The 20,915-nt window shown below is 30.3% G+C and overlaps 1 protein-coding gene across 1 annotated transcript; it reads right to left on the bottom strand.

The window, feature by feature from the left end:
- Window positions 1–761: 761 nt before the first annotated feature.
- Window positions 762–4,622, bottom strand: YUC6 (Flavin-binding monooxygenase family protein). Its single transcript, XM_088128162.1, has 4 exons — window positions 3,565–4,622; window positions 2,763–3,011; window positions 2,540–2,662; window positions 762–1,600 (listed from the first exon to the last, which is right to left on the bottom strand). Exons 1-4 carry the CDS (start codon window positions 4,261–4,263, stop codon window positions 1,385–1,387), a joined length of 1,287 nt encoding a protein of 428 aa, XP_087984288.1. The 5' UTR covers window positions 4,264–4,622; the 3' UTR covers window positions 762–1,384.
- Window positions 4,623–20,915: the final 16,293 nt, after the last annotated feature.

Consider the following 20,915-nt stretch of genomic DNA (forward strand, 5'->3'; position numbering starts at 1 on the left):
CCCAAATTGTGAACTGAATCGAAGCAAATGAGTGACAGGATCTAGCATAAAAAACACCTTCAAAATCTTCGCCCTTTTCCCTTTATTTTGTCCTTAATATATGCTTCATATCTACGGCCACTTACTTAGAAAGAACCCAACTCAAAAAATATATTTTACGGTTAAATTTTATCATTGAAAAATACTGACACTCAAAATTCAACCGCTGTTGTCAAAACTTTAGTGATGGCTGTAAAAAATGAGTATTAGAAAATAAACATCTACGTATTGGAATTAGTTCCTTTGTATATATGGTGTAAGCAATAGTTATGGTAGTCCAAATGTACTACTTGGATTTGAAAAGAAATCATTTTGACCATGAAATCCCCTTAGAAGCTTCCCAAATATAGGGTCCTTTTGGTAATATCAGAAATTTCGGAAATAACCAAAAACGGACATATAATTAATTGCAGAATGCTTAGAAACCAGAACAGGTCCTTAATTACCATTTCCAATTTCCCAAAATCATTTCAAACTCAAACTCTCCTCACATATTTTCCATCACATTTGGTCTTAATTTTCTCCCCCATCTTCTCTCTTTCCTTCCTTTTCTACTTCGAGCTCGGATCAAATGGTAGTTTTAGTCAAAGAGAACGAGTGAAAAATCGTAGAAAGCATCACCCAATTTGAATTAAAGAAAGAACATCCCAACAAGAAGGGAAAAAAACTTACATTTACTCCCAAAAAATCCTATATAAAAATATAGGATAAGTAAAAGAAAATGAAGAACAGAATCATAAGTTCTCAACTAGACAATAATTGTCTCCAACAAAATACATAATTAAAGAAATGTGATTTTTTTTCAATCTTTCTCTTCAACATCTAACGGTTATTCGAGTGTCAGTCACATTATTCCGATCCATCACCCAAAACCAATCGCAAAGCTCTTAATTTTCTATCTTTCCTTTTTTTGCCTCCTCTCTTTCCATTTTTGTGCCCAAATAACATCAGAAAAATCTCATTCTATAACAAATAGCATTTCCAAACATCCCCTTTCTCTCTCCTACTTCTCTCTCTCTAACCACAGAAAAAAAAATTGTTCAAAGTAGCTGCTGCCGTTTACGAGGAACCAAACAATTGGAATAAATTAGCCACGTCTTCTGTTTCTCCTCCTTCCCGAGGGCGAGCATGGTAATTTCTTTCCTTCTATTTTTGTCTTTATTTTTTTTTTCTGCAACCCTCTCTTTTTCTTTAGCCTTTTTTTCTTTTTTCCTTTCTTGAAGAATCAGAGAAGCACTGAATCCCAGCTCCCTTATTCACGAGGAAGAAGGGCGATTTTTTGTTTTCTTGATAATCCGCGTTTCAAATGGAGTTGTGGATTATTTTTGCCTCCTCGCTGATGGAGTTATGTGGACGGTGGAGATTGCGGCGTGGGAGTGCAGAGCTTGGCCTCCGCTCTCCAACACCGTTCGATGTCCTCGGCGATCCTCTTGGCGTCCATTGACGCGCCGAGTAATCCACGCTTCGTGAATCCCACTGCGTATAGCCCATTCTCTCCTTTCCACCCATTTGGAAACGGTCTCCTCGGCAGTCCATCTGCTTTCCCAAACATTTCTCCCTCCTAAACAAAATCAAAATTTTAATTCCATCCCCTATTCTTCAAATTATACTTAGTATTACATTAATTTTCCAATTTAAAATGTTTGAAATGGCCTACTTCGGAATGTATCCATCTTCTTTCCCAAATTTAAAAAATAAAAAGTTCTTTAAAATATTTTAATTTAGGTAGGATCATTAGTTTCTAATGCCAACTTGAACACATATGAATAATCTCCATTCTCATATCCGTTATTCAACTTAAAAAAAAGTAACTACATTTAATGGCAAAAACTACCTATAAAATTAAAATTCAAAATATAAAGATATAATTGAAAATTTATGAAGTTGAAAACTAATTAGGAGTTTAACAACTGAATGTGAAGTTCAAATATTTATCCCTAGTATTATTGAATTAAAAAAAAAAAGAAATAACTAAAATTATATATATATTTTTTAAATATTGGTAGTGTGTTGTCAAACTTTAGATAACTTCAAAAAGTTCTTTTTCAAACTTTCAATAAGCCTAAAATACATTTTAGAACAAACGTAGAACTAATTTTCGAATGAGTTTTCACTTAAAATAACTTTCTTCTGAAAAGACATACCAACCCTAACACTAAGGGGTCTAGTGGGAATCCAAGATTCGAAGATGTTGGGTATCTGCATTCCAAAAAAAAAAAAAAAAATGCCCCTAAAGGTGTTTTGAGAATAAGCCAAAATCATATTTGTCATTTAAAATCATTTCTCTTTCTATTGATCAATATTTGACAAATCAAAATCAATCATATTTAAATATATTTTTTCAAAATCACTAATTCTACCGTCCCACCTTAAATTTATAGTTAAACCAATGTAGGAGTATAAGATCAATAATAATATAATTGAAACTAAATAATGATTTAAAGAAATAGGAAAAAGTGATGGGGAGTGGAGGTGGGGGGAGGAAGGTAAAAAGGCTCACCTTTAGCCAAGAGGGCACATTGCTTCTATACCCAGTAGCCAATATAATGGAATCAAAATTTTCCAATCTCCCATCAACAAACTCCACAGCGTGGCGCCTCAGCCGCTTGATGCTAGGACGTATCTACAAACATCAACGGTCCAGAAAAATAGAAATTAAAAAAAAAAGAAAAAGAAAAAAAGAGTGGAGTATTAGAGTAGTGGTGGAGTGAGTGAGTGAGTACCTTGATGTGACCAGTTTTGATCTTGGCGAGGGTTCCAACGTCGAGGACGGGGGTCTTGCCGGAGAAGTTCTTGAGGCGAAGTGGGCCCATAATGGGCCGGTCCAGCCCAAATCTGGAAGTGTCACCGAGCATCAGCCTCGACACCATTAGCAGCAGCCTATCCACAACTCCAATGGGGAACCACTTGAGCAACCACATGGACAGCCCGAAAGTTGATTTTCCCAGCATCTCCCGTGGCAGTACGTGCACCTTCAAGTTTCAAACACACCCCCAAATTTCAACACCTTTTTCCCAATTTCCCCCCACTTTTTTTAATTCCCACACAAAAAAAAAGAGGAATAATAAAGCTTTAATCATCATCATCATGGTGTCCACTTCTTTTTGTTGTTTTAAGGTTTAATCCGCTTCCGGACACAAGGCTTGGCTCCCGGAGGCTGTTTTGTTTGTGTGTCACGCACCAAACCAAACAGAAAAAACACACACCCACCTTGGACTTGGATTTGGATTTGGATTTGGATTTGAGAGATTAATGATTATGACAATTTATATGAGATCCTACGTTTTTGCGCATGCTCGGGAATCCCAAGAAAGTGAAAGATCATCCCCTTCCTTCCTTCCTTCCTTCATTCCTCTTACTTTTTTAAAAGAAATTGATTTCCATAATTAGATTTTCCCGTAACTCCTAATTCTACCCTTTTTTGAAAATGAACAGTGTAATCCAATTTGAATAGAAATTGTTGGAAAAAGGAAAAAAAAAAAAAAAAGAGAGAGAGAGAGAGAAATTAAGATTTGATTTGCTTACTGTGTCTCTGACGACGAGAGAAGGGGTGGCAGTGTGGTCACAGAGATCCAAGCAGACCTCCATGCCCGAATTCCCACAACCAACCACCAAAACTTTCTTCCCTCGAAACTCCTCGCCGCTTTTGTAAAAACTGGTGTGCTTTATGGGCCCACCGAAATCCTCCATTCCCTCGAACTCCGGCAGCACCGCCTCCGCATTCTCGCCGGTGGCGGCGATCACCCACCGGCACACATACTCCGTCGCCGCCTCTCCCACGCGCTTGCTCCTCACGCGCCAGAACCCGAGCGTCCCATCGTACTCCGCCTCCTCCACCGTCTCCTCGAACCGCGGCCGTATCTCGAACCGCTGCGCGTAATCCTCCAAATACCTCACGAATTGCTGCTTCGACGGGTACGTCGGAAAGCCTGCCGGAAAGCCCATGAACGGCAGCTCGCAGAATTGCTTCGGTAGGTGCAGCCGTAGCCGATCGTAGGTCTTCAGCTGCCACAAAGACGCTATACAGTTGGATCTCTCCAGTAAAACGCTGGGTACCCCTCTTTGTTTCAGACACGCTGCCGCCGCCAGCCCCGACGGCCCCGCCCCCACTATCACCGGCCCCGGAACCCACACCCGCCGCACGCCGCCGCTCATTTTCTCTCTGAAAAACGGATCATTCGATTGCTTCCCTTCTATCTCCCTCAGATAAGAACAAGAACCCATCCCCAATCCCAATCCCAATCCCAAACAAAAAAAAAGAATTTGCAAAATTCGAAAAAATTAAAATCCGAATTGAATGATCAAAAACTCTGAGGATATAGTTGTGGGTGAATCTGGTGATCGGTTTTCTCCTTGAATCTCGGAGTGGATTAAGAGAGACTTATCCGTTTAGAAGAATGAGTAATTTCGCATTTTTATTTTCCTTTTTTTTTTTTCGAATCTCTGTGTTGTTTCAATGGAGGGTTAAGCGGAGAGGTGAGCAACAAGTACGGGGCTAAATCAGCATTCAACACAGAGAGAGAAAGAGGGGGAAGAGAGAGAGAGAGAGAGAGAGAGTATGAGAGAGAGAGATGGCGATATGTCTATATATATATTCCTTTTGTTCACAGAAGAATTTAATTAATTTATTTATACCATAGGAGAGAGACCAAGGTAAAAGAAAAAAAAAGAGTAATGCAAATTACAAATGTGGGCCTCTCAATTTATGTGCATTTATTTATATAACTGATATTAACCAACAACAACTTCAATACCACAACCCATGATTTATTTATTTTTGGATTTCAAGAAGAAGAAGGTGGATAATTTATATTCGGCATTAACGAACGGGGTAATTATTCTCTGAAAAATATGTTTTTAATTTATACGACAAAAAATCCAAAACGTAATCTTTTTTTTTTCTTTTTTATTTGTGATTTTGGATAAGTAAAATCTGGTGGGATTACATCATCCAATTCTTCTCTCTTGTTAGTTATTCGAGATGATTTCATTATATTACATAACTTGCCCTTTAACTTCTCAAATAACCAACTTTTTTTTTTCTTGGAGTTTTCTTTTTTGGGGATGTTCTCACATAACTTACTTGGCCCTCGAGGAATCCTTTAATTCTGATTTCCATGGCTTTAGTGGTTAGAGAGTGAAAAAAAGAAGGTATTTTTTATTCGAGTCTTTGTTGAAGTGGAGCATGATTGAAATTTCATAAGCAAAATAGTTAGATTTTAAAAGTTAGAGAGGAAAACTAAATTCAAATTTACGGGATCAAATTTCAAAATAATACTTTTATTTAGTTTAAATGTACATGAGATGAGATTAGAATTTGAACCTGCTATTTTTATCTAGATTTATTTTATCTATTATAAAAATCAATAAATTAAATTATCGATTTGATAACAGTTTGTTTATAAGTCAATGTAAGTTTATTTACTAACTTTTTCTTATATACTATTTTTCGGTATTTTTTAAGAATATTTTTCAAAATCCTAACCATCCAAATGTTTATTTATTCAAATTCAGCTCATATTTCAAGAATATTGTGAGACAAAGTAAGTATTTAAGGATATTCCACTACCTTTCTAACTCGCAAATAAAATATCAGGTCAAATTTATAAAGCTAAGCTAGAAATAATTACCATTAATAATCCATACCAACAGTTTCAAATTCATGATCCAATCATAATCTACAATGAAAGAAAAAAAAAACCATATATTTATATTTTAAAGAAATCACTTTTTTTAGGCAATATATATATATATATAAAAGCCCTCCAATTCCATTTTGCCTCCAAAATAGGTAACATGGAAACAAGGCAAAAGTTTGTTTTAATTAATTAATTTTTTATTTTTGAGGAGGAAAATATCAAATATATTTTATGATGGTCTCCCCGTACGTTGACCCTATTTAATTAATTACCTTTTAATTTCTCATCTTAGTGTATATATTTATATTTATTATTGGTGATTGACATGGTACGTTAAATTTGATGGAAAAAAAATCCGTACCAAAAGGCAAACACATCAATTATACCTCTACTTTTTAATGTACAATTCATTCAATTACGTAATTGTTCATAAAAGCTGTCGTTATTTTATTTATTCCTCTTTTAAATTTTACAATAATGTTTTAGAAAATAAAAGCTATTTATATAAAAATAGAAGCTAGTTGCAGGCCAAATTTTTTGAAAATATCAATACGGCGAGTTTCGTTTGAAATGAAATAAAGGCCATTTATTTTGATGACTTGGAAGAAACAAAGCCACCCTTAGTCGGGACAATGTAGGTGGTTTTATTAACTCTCTCTCAATTTTCAAAAAAAAAAAAAAAGAACTTTATTATTATTTTTTTGACACAAAAAAAAAACTTTATTCTCTACAGATGTCCATTTTTTTTCTCTCTCTAGCAAGTGTGACATAATTAATTACAACCCCATCCCCCATCATGAATAAGAAATTAAATAGGCTATGATTACAAGTACATCGTTGTGTATATATAGTCATAGGTTAAACATTACATATGAGACTTTGGATTGCCTATTTATATATACTTGAATTCAAATTTCAACATTACAAAATCATGCAAGTTTTGAATTGGGGTCTTTTTTTTGTTTGGTTTCTTTTTAAAGATTAAAACTATATTATATTATATATATATATAACTTTATTGGTAGAGAAGTGAGAATTAAGTATTTGTGTGATTGGATGATTAGTGTTTGGATTTGAATAAATTATTCTTGGTTAGCTAAATTAGTTTAGGAATGTAAAATTGGGTCTATTATAAAACTAAACTATTAAAAATATATCCAAATGGTATTTTTGCTGGTTTTTTATTTGAATAAGCTCATGACAAGGTAGCTAACCTTTGGCTTGTGGTTTTTGTATATTAATATGAACTACAAATTCCTTCTCAAGTTTATTGTGATATTTGGCTACACTATCAAGATTGTTTCGAAAATTACAGTAACATTTAGGATGTATTTGATCACTATCCGATGGTAAATTAAAAATTAATTTTAAGAAAATCAATTACATTTAAATTTTTGTTGTTCGATACCATTCAACCCATCATTACTTTCAATATCTAGTCGGAGAAAGACTCTTTATTTTCGAGTCTTGCAACAAAACCCCGAATTCGCGAGTCAAAATCTCTTTAGTTACGGTTTCCTAAAAATAACCGTGTGTGGAATATTCCACCATTTTGATCCACGAGTTTAATTTCAGTGTGAAGATGTTCAGTAAACTAAATCCAAAACTGGATCAGAACAAAAAAGCCGAAGACTTTTTCGCCAAACGAACCACTTTCTTCAACGATTCTAAAATCCTGCCGAGAGAATTGGCAACGGAAGAATTAGGGCTTTCCGGGCCGGGGGTTTGGGGGGCCTGGATCCGGTGCGGAGGGGCGTACCGTTGTAACGGTGGTCAGGCCACGTGTCTAATGGGAATTTTTGCAGAGAGGCCATAATATTCCAACAGTAATCGTACAGATAATTCATTAAAAAGGTTAGGGGTAGTTGAGGGAGAAGTGAAGGAATGAGTGGCACTTCTCTCATCCGTAGTCCTATCTTAGTAATGAATAGTCATTTTCCTCTTTTATTTTTCTTTTCTTTCCAATTTTCCAAGAATTTTCTCTTTTCCCTTTGATTCTTATCCAATTACAGACACATTATATAATGTCATAAACATAAAATAAATAAATAAAATCGAATATTTATTATAAATTTTGTTTGTACGTATGCTCAAAATCACTGATGTGATTTAGGAGGTTGAAATTTATGAATTAATGTATTATGTTGAAATTTCAAGGATCAAAAGATACTTAATTCAATCTCGTGTTTGGAGTTTGGAGTTGGGAGCTTGAGCTTCTGAAGTATTTGTTCGAATGGTGAAAAGAAATATATAGAAATTTGTTTTTTTTTTTTGTCGTTTATGAATTTATAAATCGTAAAAGTTAGTTGGTTTGTAAAATGTAGCTCTATAGAAACTCGTGCCTAAACTAATGTCTATTGCCTAAATGTCATGTGCTGCCCTCCATGCACCGATGCTTCTAGACTGCTTCTCATAATTTTGATATTTTGTCATTATTAATTCAAAAATTCAAGGGACATTCAAACAAGTCTCTCATTTCAATGGTGAAAGACAATTTTGGAAGACAATTTCTAAATAAGATTTATGTTCTAAACTAAAGATACTATCATTGTGACCTTTTTTTTACAAATATTGAAGCAAGTTGTGCTACGGAAAGAGGTAGGGACAACGAAACGGTGCGTTTGGTAAAGGCTTCCATCATCAAAATCCAATAAGAGGACTCGACGGCTTAGGCTTTAGGTAGCCACAAATCATATGTGAATATTTTATCATAAATAAATCTCATTTATTTTCCTAGTAAAAATAATTACAATTTTAAATAAATATTCCTTTTTTCTTTTGTCTTATTTGATTAATTTTAGTAATTCTATATATCATACTAGAGATTTTTTTTTCTTTCTCCTTTTCGATACTCCTATCCATAATCACCTATGACTTCAACTTAGCTAGTCACCCTCACCATCTTTCACATCTCCCTTTGTCTTTTTTTGATAACTCATGTTTTGTTTTATTTTCAAATTTCATTATGTGAATATTTTGTCTCAAAAATAGAAGGACTTGAATTTCAAATATATTTGGCGTTTTTTTTGGTAAAAATTAAGATGATATTTAGCGACAATTTTGTTCTTTAGTTTTCAAACATTTTATTAAAAATAAAAAGAAATCTTAAAAATTTAGCTCAAATGATTGATGTACAATTCTAGACCATGTGACACATCAGCTCGAGTTTAAGGTGGGTGTCTTGTCAATGGAGTTGAACACAAATACACATATAAGCTTGCACGATATGGTGTTTGACCTCGTTAGATTTTGAGCCGAACTTAGTCCGATTTTGCATTCATCTTTTAGAAAAGTTGCATTGTTTTTTTTTTTCTTTTTTGCAGTTGTGTTGGGGAGGTATATTTCGATTCTTCAGATGATATGATAGGTCAATAGTTTGCTTTAGTGGTTACAACGGTGGCACTTTTTAAGAAGAGTGGACTTTGCCTTTTACAGAGAAGTTTTGGAAAGCATTGTCCTACCATTTCGTAGCTCCGTACCTGACGACTAGTGAATTTTTCGCTAGTGAATGACTAGATATCTTCTATTGACAGTATCTACATCCCCAATTTGATTATTGGTTGGGCTCCCATTTAGATAGCAGAGGAGATTTAATTGGCTCCTCTAAAATCATCTACTGAGGTCTGGATACACCTGTCCCTTTATATAGAATGGTCAAAGTTATCTGCTCTGATCTTATGGTCAAATTATCTTACCCTTAACAAAAACTAATAATACTTATAAAAGTAAAAGAAAGCAAGATTCTCAAAAGTAAAAAGAAAAATAAATAAAAACGGTATCAAACAAGTCTTAAATTTTGGCATGTTTCTATTTCTATACGATCATGTTAATGACAAAATATTAACGTAAACAATTTAATTAAAAGTTTTTTAAAACATTATGGTAGAAGTAGAATAATCGTTAACTCATGAGTTGCTGACGAAAAGGAGAAAACTTATCGTTTAGATTGATTCGAAGTTTGAACGACCCAAAAGATAAAACCAAAATAGGATCGTCTCTAATTCTATAATTTTGATATATATTTAAAAATAAAAGATATATATGGAGCTAGGTATTTTATAATTGACTAAAACTTGCCTTACATTTATGATCCTTGGCCTTTCACTTTGAGTTTTGAGTGTGTGTGGTGTAATTTAGTAGGGCCATGTTTTTGGTGATTGAGTTGGACACCTATTTATGTCCCATTTTCTGAAAGATGCTTCTCAAATTTTCTAAGCCACTATGGATTGCTCCCACTTTTATTTACATTTTTATAATATCACTCCATTTTTTCTAACCCCTAATTTTTATTTCAATCAGCCTAAATATTTGGTACACCAATATCTCCTCTCCAATTATCCTCTCCCTATAATAAATCAAAACTATTTACCTGAAAACTAATACCTAGTTCCTATTTATATTTATATTTTTTAATTTTTTTCATGATTGTAAAAATAGAAAAATCTTTCCAATCTTTCAAAACCCAGTATTTATATTAGGATAATTCAAACATATCTTTACTAAGATTATTAAAAGATATGTCACATCGCTTGATCATTTAAATATAGCATCAAAGACTCTTATGACATGACATTTATAAATAATATAAAACATTCTTTCATATTGGGAAGGGGCATATTAAAATATGGAAAGTCAAAATTATAAAAATACGAAATGAAAAAGAAAAAGGAAGTAATAATATATGAGAGGAATAAAATGTTATATAAAGTGAGGAATTAATAAATTTAAACAAAATATTAAAGGATTAAAAGGCTACCTCCAAATTAGAGGGAATAGGGTTATAGCCTTTATAGGGCAACAAGCTTGGGTCCAAAAAACCTTCAAAAATAAAAACACACAAAAAATAAAAAGTGTAGGCCAAATAAAAATTGATTTTAATTGATTTATTTTTCTTTAAATAAAGATCTTGGTCCTAAAGTTGTTACCTTATTTAGCAACATTTTCAGTCCCTCCCCACTGGGAACTAAGATTGTTACCTAAGCCTAATAGCCTAGGGCAAGAGAGAGGTTTTTTTTTTTTTTTTTTTAATTTTTTTAATTTTATTATTTTTTTTTTGTAGAAGGAGAAAAATATTGAGATGGGCCCCTGGTCGGAAAGCCCAAAACGAAAATGGGCTTTCCAGAGCACGCTTGTTTGATAGCCACTCGAGAATAGGGCCTACACATGTGGGCCTCCATGTGCCCCTTGGGAACCTTCAAGGCAGAGAACTATTTCAAAAGTATAATAATAATTCTATGTTTTAAAAATATTCTTAAAATTCTTGGAGTATTTTTTTTCCTTTCAAAATTATTTAGTTATTTATTTTTTGTATGGAGAGGATGCGTTCGTCATGGCTTACATTCTTTAGCTTTCCATCCTAGTGTGGCACTTCTATCCAAAAAAAGAAAAGGAGGGGAGAGGGATAATAATAAAATTAAAAAAATTAGAAATCATATTATAATAATTATATTTGCCTACTTTACCTAATAAACATAATTGATGTCGGATAACTTTATCTTACAGCATTTGGAGGGGGGAGGAGAAAAAAAACTTTATATTATATAAGCCCACACATATACAAATTTAATGATGATTATTTTCACCCTTGCTTTTTAAATGCTTTTGTTCACATTATTCCTCACGTAAATATTAATCTTAATTGGGTTTGGATTAAATATTTTTTAGGTCATATTACCACTAAGACCCAAGATCGGTTTTTGCACTTAAATGGTGATTTTTTTTTGGGTTTATTTTAGTAAAAAATTTGTGATTTTTATTGGGATTTCTTTGCACGCTTTTTCTTTGATTAAATGATGCTAGTACGATTAGTGGGGGCCATTAATATATTTAGGTGGTGGATTAATGATGATTAAGGATATGTGTGAGATCTTATTTATAAGGTTGGTTTAATTAAAAACTATATAATAAAATGGATTTGATATCAAAAGCCCAAACGAAAATAATAATAAAAAACAATATATTATCTCTAAAAGCTCATAAAAAATAAAAAATAAAAAAAAACTAGGGCAAGCTACCTGATCATCTCAATTGGTTCCACTTCTCAAACTTCTCATATATTTTTATAATGAAAATTGAGCAGCACCATTGTAAATAAAGAGAATGGTCCAATCATGATTATGGAAGATGGAGCTTTCAAGTTAACTATTAGTGATAGGTTTGCAACAAGTAATGGTAAGGGCAAAAGGGAGTTTCTAACATTCTTTTAGTATATTAATTATTAAAGAGATTCAATAAGTCAAAACCTACAATGCCCCCACTCTAATCTCTTTTATTATTTTTCTAATCTTTATTTGATCATTATAATGTTTATACATGTCAAAACAATATAAAGCATAATTCAACCGGTTAAATCATATTTTTCTAGACAAGAAAGCAATTAACACAAAAAAAAGTAATCCAAAAAGAGTTTTTGATATGATTTATGTGTGTTTGTACACCGTAAATTCACACCTTTAAATAAAGTGAGGTGAGAAAACTAAATTTCGAGAAGCATATTAAAGATTCGAAAAGACGAGAGACCTAACAAAGTTTTATAATACAAGTGACTATTGCTCTTATCACCACTCGATTTTGAAATAAAACTCAGGAATATTGACATGATATCAGAGTATCCCTTCATAATAAACAAATTTGATTTATCTAGAAAACACATTTTTAATTATTATCTTATTTTTAGAAAATTAAATTTATAAATTTGACATCCAAGGGAGATACGAGATAGATAAATGAATATTTAGAATTAAATGAGTGGAATGTTCATACAGTTGCATGATCAAATATATAATGCCGAACTAAACGACAAACCGCGTTGTGAGCCAATGGCCTTTAAGCATTTTGCTGCTTCGTTCATTGCCCAATAAATAGGTTAAAAAAAATTAAAAAGCATAAACTAGAGAGAGTGAGATTCTCTAAAAAAAATAAAAAATATGGAGCAAATAGTTTAGGAATTAGATCTAAACTCCTTTTTCACCCCTACTTATTTTATTTTATTTTATGTTTTTGTATATTTTGCTTTAATCTATTAACTTCACCTATAAAAATCTATAAGTAAATTTTCATATTGTATATATAAAATAAGTTTTGTCCTATCCATTTTAAGTTAGTCGTATGCATCGAGTATCAAATTTTAAATAGATTATCCTATCTAAAGTTTTGATTTGATATAATAAAAAAAATTTGTGATCAGAACACTATTTATAAAAAGTTTAGAATAAAGAAAAGTATTTGAAAGTACAAAGGAAAAATACGATAGGCCTAGAATTTAAATAGAGTTTCTTTACAATATTAAAAAATTTATCGAAAAGGAAAAATTGAATGTAGTATCATAACATGTCAAATAGAAAAGAGGTCAAATTACTAACATGTCTTGTCAATTTGATTCTTTATCTAATTTTAACATGTCCCGACCAGAAAATAATGTACGATAACAATCGTTAATTATTGGAACATGATTTAATAATTTTTAAAATGAAAACAACGGTTATTGATGTAATTATAGCATTAAATTGTGATAATCATTTGTAGTTCATGCATATTAGTAGAAATAATTAGAGGGATTAAGACTATAATTATCCAAGGAAAAATGAGGCTCTCGCGTGCACATGTTGTTGATTTTGAACCAAATGAGAACTCATATTGGTGGTTACTCAATCGGGTTGACAATTAAATTTTTATTGTGGGCATAATTATTATACTTTGATTTGACATTATTATCAATTAATAAATAAAGCAATTATGGAACTATCCTATTAGATATTGCTCTCTCTACTTTCTAAACATTTTTATAAGTATACTTTGAATATAATATACCATCAAGATGTACTATATTTGGATATAATATTAAACAAAATCAATGTGTCATTATGATTTAAAGTGGAGGCGTAAGTAAGCTCAAAAAAGAAAAAGAAAAAAGGTTAAGTAAATAAAACTTAACATCAAAGTTTACAACTCTTTGTGAAGTACTTTGTAAGTCTCAAATGTTTCATTTATGCGTGTGCTGAATGTACGATAGAATTGGAGGAAATATATGTGACTATTTTGTATTAAGATATGTTTTTTGAAAAAAATATATTAAAAGAAAAACGAATGAATTTTACTTTTTTATTTATTCATTTTTTTTCTTGTTGTATTTTGATGTAATTAATAGAAAAGACGTAACAATCTCATTTTTTCGCTTTCGATTCTAAAAGTTGTGTGAAAGGAAAAATGTCAAAAAGGTTCAAACTTTGAAAGTAATTAGACTTGATAATGAAGCAATATGGTATAATAGGGTTCTTTTAATCATATGAAAATGAAAGAGGGAGTTGAACTAGTTTTGGTGTTATTATAATATTCAATTACTTGTCCTTCTTTTGAAGCTTTGGAAAGTGCTTTTTTTTTTTTTTCTTTTCTCCTTTCTTTTCCCACAATAAAAATGGCCAAATTGAGTAGTAACAGTTCATGCTTTAAACAAAACACACACTAAGACATGATTAATTCTAAGACTTTGTTGTCTTTGTAGTTGACTTGAAAGTTTGGTGCTGATCATTTTAGCTTTGGTTGAATATTGAAATATTGTCCATTTGTAATAACATTAAAAATTGTGGAGCATTAATTTTACTCTCCACAGACGGTGCTAAAAGATAATAAACCTTTATAGATATTCCCAATTAAATTTCTTTCTAATAAAAATGTTATATTTATTTATCTAACATGAATATTTCTCGAAAGGATTTTTTTTTTCTTTTTTTCTTTTTTTTAAAATAAGCCTTTGAACTTTATACAACGTAACTAAAGAGTCGTTTAAAGCATGCATGGATTCAACCTCTTTAAGCCTTAGGTTAGTAAGTATGTCGATTTAAGTAGTAGAGAGTTTAAGAAGACTAGATTAAAAAAAACATATATTTAGAGTGCATGTTTAGAAGATTATTAAAATTTAGAAAGTGAGTTACTACTATTCAAGTTTTGCCGACCCAAACTTGGACTTGTAAATCTTCGTCCCAAATATGAGACAAGATTAGAAAGTTAAACCTACCATAAATCTAACGTTCCCTCCAAATACTTCTTAAAAGGACAACTGTATGCTCATCTCTTTCAATATTCAAGTTTCGGATTATGGTATGATATTATTTATTTTGTAGTGAATTAAAAAAAAAAACAGTGTTTGATGTTTTTCATTGCTTTAATTTCTTTGTTGTTCTCTCTCTCTAGGGTGTAGGGTTATTATAGAATCTAGAACAGTGAATTTTGTTTGGTTTTGTTTTGTGTTGAGGTTAGAATTCCGTCTGATGTTATTATATGGAAGGAAGCTTTTGAGGGTTCTTTCCCTCACTTTAATGATTGCAAACTTGCAATAAAATAAGTTCAAAAGAGAGCTTTTTGTAGGCCTTTTGAGCATTACTTTATATTCCCATCAAATATCATTATCTCCACACAAAACTGATGTGTCTATTTGATAAAGACCATCTTCAAATGTATGAGAAAGACAAAAACGATAAATTAAAAAATAAAACAACTTTCAATTTTATTTTTATTTATCCTATCTCAATTTTTAAACTTGGATAATAATTGTCGATATCAACACAATTCAATATATATGTTTTCAATTCAAACGTCACGTATTCGAATCTCCACCTTAATATGTTGAATTAAAAAAAGTTATAACAATTATTTGGGTTTAAGGACGTTTGATTTTAATCTTTAAAATTTACATTAAAATCCTTGTGGTCTTTTATTATTTATCTTTTCTATATCGTTTAGCAAAAATTTGAGATATAATATGCTTTTTTAATTTGTTCTTAGATGTTTATGTGAAGTCATGGACAAGAATACTAATGTTAGATATTAGGTTTTCAAAGTGGATTATAAATTTAAACTAATGAATGGAAATTTAGAATAAGACCCAAAATAATTTTTTATACAATATTTAAGAACTAAAGTAGAGCATATATAAAAGTTTATGAGCTAAATTAAGCTAAGATTGTAATTAATTAAAATGTTAACAACGTCTATTTTTAAATTTGATACCAAACTCAAAACATATGACTTAAATCACAAGTTCACATAATGCCAAATAAAAATTTTATTAATGACAATAAAAAAATAGCTAATGACCAAAATAGAATCGCTTTTTAAAATCTTGGGCCTAGAAAATCTCCAGAGAAAAATTAATAAATGTCCTTTTTTTTAATATTTTTGTAGAATCGCTTTATTATCTCCACTCTCACTAATATATGTAAAAATAAAAGTATGTATTAAAATACAATGTCTTTGGCCTTAGGCAACAACCTCCACTCCAACTCTCAGCCTTTTAATTTAACTAAAATTTTCAAAAGAGAGAGCTTCCCAAGCATTTTAATTTAAATTAGTGTATTATTCACTTAGCATAAAGTTTGATTAGACATTCGTGGGTATATATATTTATATACACACATATCTTTTCCATGTCTTAAAGTGCAATTTTACCATCCCTTTTGCCCATTCTTCTGTCAGAATTATCAAACTTGAAACTATATAATATACCATTATACAATAAAGTTTACATCATTAAATATATCATGAGAATCTCCCAAATTGATATATTTAAATATTTGTGTGATATATTCTATAGTTTCAACGATATTATTAATTATTTCCAATATGTGTGTATATGTGGGGGGGGGGGGGGGGGGGGGGAATCAATAAGCTTAGCATATTACTGGATCATTTTTTTAATGTTTTTTATTATTTTTTATTTTTTAGGTTCCATAGGGAATCTTTCTCCTTTGGAATTCTGCACACTGATTTGGCACTTCTTGATCTTCTTTTGAATTCTGTACACTGATTTCCATATGTATATATAAAAAAAAAAAATTTTAAAAGTCTAAATAGTTTTTTAATCTTTTAATTTTATTTTTAATCATCTTGCATGTATTAAATTTTTCTTTCAAATCTTTACTATCAAAACGTTACTTTTTTTTTACAAATGATTATGTGATATTAAAATATATTTTATTAATTGAATTGAAAAAGTATTATATATTTAAATTTGAAGTAAATAGATAACTTCAACTCATAAAAATTAACAGAGCTTATAATGATTTACTGGAGCTCAAATATACTATTACTATATAAAATAGACATATTAATTATTAAAAGTACTACCATGCCGAGAACTCACCTCCTCATTGAAAAAATATATTTAAAAAAAAAAATTAAAGATAACTTTAAAAAGAAATATGAAGAATATATTTTTAAAATGGTTAGGATTAGGAATCAAAATTTTATATTTAGCCTTGTTTTAAAAAAATAAAACTTTAGAAATGTGAATAAATTAGTAGGGTAGAAGAGGTTATATTAAATGAACTTAGCACCTTTTTTCCATGGCGATTCTTTGCTTCAATCCATTGAATTCAAAAAAAAAAAAAAGCCTAATAATGGGGTTCGTGATTTTCTTTCCGGGAAAATGATTCTCGGTACTTTCTTTTCCGGGAAAATTATTGGTGATACTTGCATCTTGCTTAAACCCAATCATGCATGCTCTTCAAAAAGTACCATTGAATTATAAAAGCAAATAAAAGTATATAGCTATATTCCCTAACAATTTTCTTTTACCAAAATTTGTTGAATTTAATAATTAATTCATGAGTGGGTGACAATTTAAAGAGGTAAGCAATTATTTTGGTTATTTATTAGGTAAATTATTTACCTCTTAATTACGAGTTCATAGTCATCCCATTTAAAAGTATGATTATCAATGTGAACCAATATCAGGAAATTATGAAAAATCATACGGTCAACACTGTTTAATTAGGGTTATGATCATAATTATATATATATATAGAGTTTTTAAAAATTAAGTACTCTTCTTTACTTCTATTTTGTGTTTTGTTCTATCGTTTGTTTAAAAAAAAATAATAAAAGAATAAAGGAGTGAAAAGTTAATTTATGTTCCGTGTCCTTGAGAACAATGAAACTTCTTAATTTACGACATGTTTGAAAATATTTATATTATTATTCTCTTACTTTTTATAATAAATGAAAATGCAATTGAGTTTGTTAATCCTATTTTGTTTCTTATTCTACACAATTGCTTTTGTTAATCCTATCTTGTTTCTTATTCTTTTTTTATTGAAAAAAATAGAAACATGTTGGATAGTCATTTCTTATTTCTCATTTTCTAAATTTTAAAATAAAATTTTTATGTTCTACATTGGTCTATTATGCATTTTAAGTCAATAATAATAAAATAATATTTTTATTTATGTTTTAGAAAAAACTAAATAAAAAAGAAAGGAAATAGAAAAAAAAAACTTGATTTTGTTGTTCCAAAATTCCATTGAAAACATTTCTAAAAAATTAAAAAAGAAACATAAACAATTACCAAACACTTATATTTCTTAAAAACTTGAAACAAGAAAAAAAGTGTTAATAAATAGATCCGTTTAAACTATCATAAGAAAAACTCTTACAAGAGTATATTATACCAACCCTAAAAGTTTTTCTTTTTAATAAAAAATAATACTTTTAAAAAAGATTTAGAATGTCGTACTAAAAATGAAGAAAAAAAAGGAAAAAAGTCTCTTAATTAATATTATACCTTAGAGAATTTCAATAAAATAAATAAAATATGAAAAAATATATATATATTCTCATTTGAAGTGGACGTACGAAGAAGCAAACAAGTTTGGTCTTTTGTAGTTAAACTTAATACTTAATTATGGAATTCAACATAATGGAAAACGAATAAGAAGCCAAATTATATATTTTAAAAAATAATCCCTTCTTTTTATTTTTAATTTATGGTAATTTTATTGACTTTTTCGAGCAATTAGTCCAATAAAACTCCATTAAAATGCTTAATTCGTTCACATCCCATTATTTAATCCCCTCTCTTTAGGTTCATTAACACTTTGGATGTCAAAAGTATTTCAATTTTAATACCCAATACAAATGATAAAGCTTTTGAAATAATAAAAAAAAAGTTTATATATAAAGCTTGTTCATTTCTAAAATATTTTTAATATTACAAAAAATAATATGACATACGTCAAATTACCACTCACTACTCTAAGTAGCTAGAGTGGGATAGAGTAAATTTAAAGAATTTTATTTATAATAATCATATTTTTATTATCAATAGTTTCTTTAACTAAAAACAAAAAGTGAAAACAAGAGAAACGAGACCATTAAATTATCTACCCATATTCTAATGCATCATACTCAAACTTCAATATGTGATTAATTTTTAAGAAAATCAGATTAAAAGTATAATGAACTAATTAATAAAAAGCAAAATTAACAAATGGAAGTTGATGAAACCCGATTACAATAAATAGTGTTTTTGGGTACAAATATATCTTTTTAGATTAGATCATACATAAATCTTAAATGCTTAATCACTATACAAATTCCATTAACAAGCTATATTATAAGCACATAACCAATGTCTATATTATAATCAAGTTTATTCAGCACTTCGAAATTAGAATTAACATATTAGCATCTGCATTAACCATTTTCTAGTTCATTTTTCTCAAGAAATATATATTAAAATTTGTCAAGTTTGAAAATTTGATGAATGTCTTGTTTGTTTTTTTCACGGGGAATCAAAATTTATCCCAACTTAGGAAGCATATCAATTTTGAACTTTCAATTTTATCAAATTCAACCTTTTAGGTTCGATGAATATTGTAATCTTTAACTCAGATATAAAAAAAGTATTCTCATATGTGTTCTTCTGACAGAGTTATTCAAATTGATCTAACTTAATTTTATATTGAACATAACGTAAAAAACTACAATACTTATCTAAATCATGAGAATCTAACTTCATGAAATTAATAGTTTAGAGTAAAAATAGTTACACACTACCAAGTTTAGTCGTAAATTTTGATTTTTTCCCCGTTTTTTCTAGAATACAACAATAAAAATACAACATAAGAATTCAGATTTGCGGCCTATAAAAAAGATTACTAATACTTTAACCAACTACCAACCGAAGACATGGACATGTGTCATTTTTTGGGAGTAGATTTAGTATTGCAACACAAACCGACCCACTAAACCATGTGCTTTGGCTTGTGACTCTCCATAGTCCATCCTCTGAGTACATGATTTTTGTGAAGTTGGAAGGAAATTGGGAAGTGGGGGAAGAGAGAGTATTATTATTTGTTTAATTAGTGGAACACACTATTCATTCCCACCAAAAAGATTTTGAGATACCAACAAAGGAGAGGGAGGGAAAAAAGTAGTTTTTAGATTCACCTGAAATAGTTCACATGTGAGATATATCACTATTATTATTTACACAACAAACAAAAGGAGGGCAAAGGGATCTATAGTGGGTTTGGGTAGCCCACCATTTAAGGATTTATTGGACCTGTGAGAGGGCAAAAAAAAAACCAAACTTTTCTCTCCTACATCTCTCAAAAAGGCCATACTTTGCCTGTGCTTTGCCTACCACCATTTCCATCCTTTAAAAAAAGAAAAAAGAACAAACAACATCGCTTTCGATCGGTAGATATATGCTTACCTTCTAACTAGTTAGTAAGAATCTTCGGTTCACCACTGTTATGTTTTTTGAGAAGTTGAAGAGAAGAGAGATTTTTTTCTTTCTTTTAAAAAAAAAATAGTTAATAGTTCAATTTTTTTGGTGGTGACCGGTGAGTAGGAATTTTCCTGATGACCAATTTGGAGGTACGTATCATTCATATGTATATACTCTTCTTTTTTCCTCTAGTTTTTTTTTTTTAACTGTTTTCTTTCCTATATAAAAGAGCTATCTCTCTCTTTCCACCTATGAGTAATTTTGCCTGACATACCGGTTAGTAAGATTTTATATTGACATTTTGATGTTGGGACGCATTCTTAATTTCTTAAAAAATTTTAATGAGATCCACCTATCTATTAAATGTAGTATTGAAATAGAATAATGAAAACACACATTAGAAAGTCCGCGTAGTGTAGGCAAGTAATATTGGCCTAAGTTTATATAACTTGGTTGACCTCTCCTTCATTTACTCTCTCCCTTTATGAATAAGTTTAGCTACTCTCTCCCTTTATGAATAAGTTTAGCTACATACCCATTAGTAGGAATTCCTACTACTTTTTTATGTAGTATATTATTATTTGCTTAAAAATTTTAGTAAGATCCATTTATCTATTAAATATAGTAGATATAGACTAATGAAAATACACATAAAAAAGTCAATGGATGTGTAGGCAAATTAGGGGCCTAAGTTTATATATAACTTGGCTGGCTTCCTTATACTCTTTAAT

This window comes from Momordica charantia (assembly GCF_013281855.1).
Source record: "Momordica charantia cultivar OHB3-1 chromosome 8 unlocalized genomic scaffold, Mcharantia_2.0 BLBB01000008.1, whole genome shotgun sequence".
Taxonomy (NCBI): domain Eukaryota; kingdom Viridiplantae; phylum Streptophyta; class Magnoliopsida; order Cucurbitales; family Cucurbitaceae; genus Momordica; species Momordica charantia.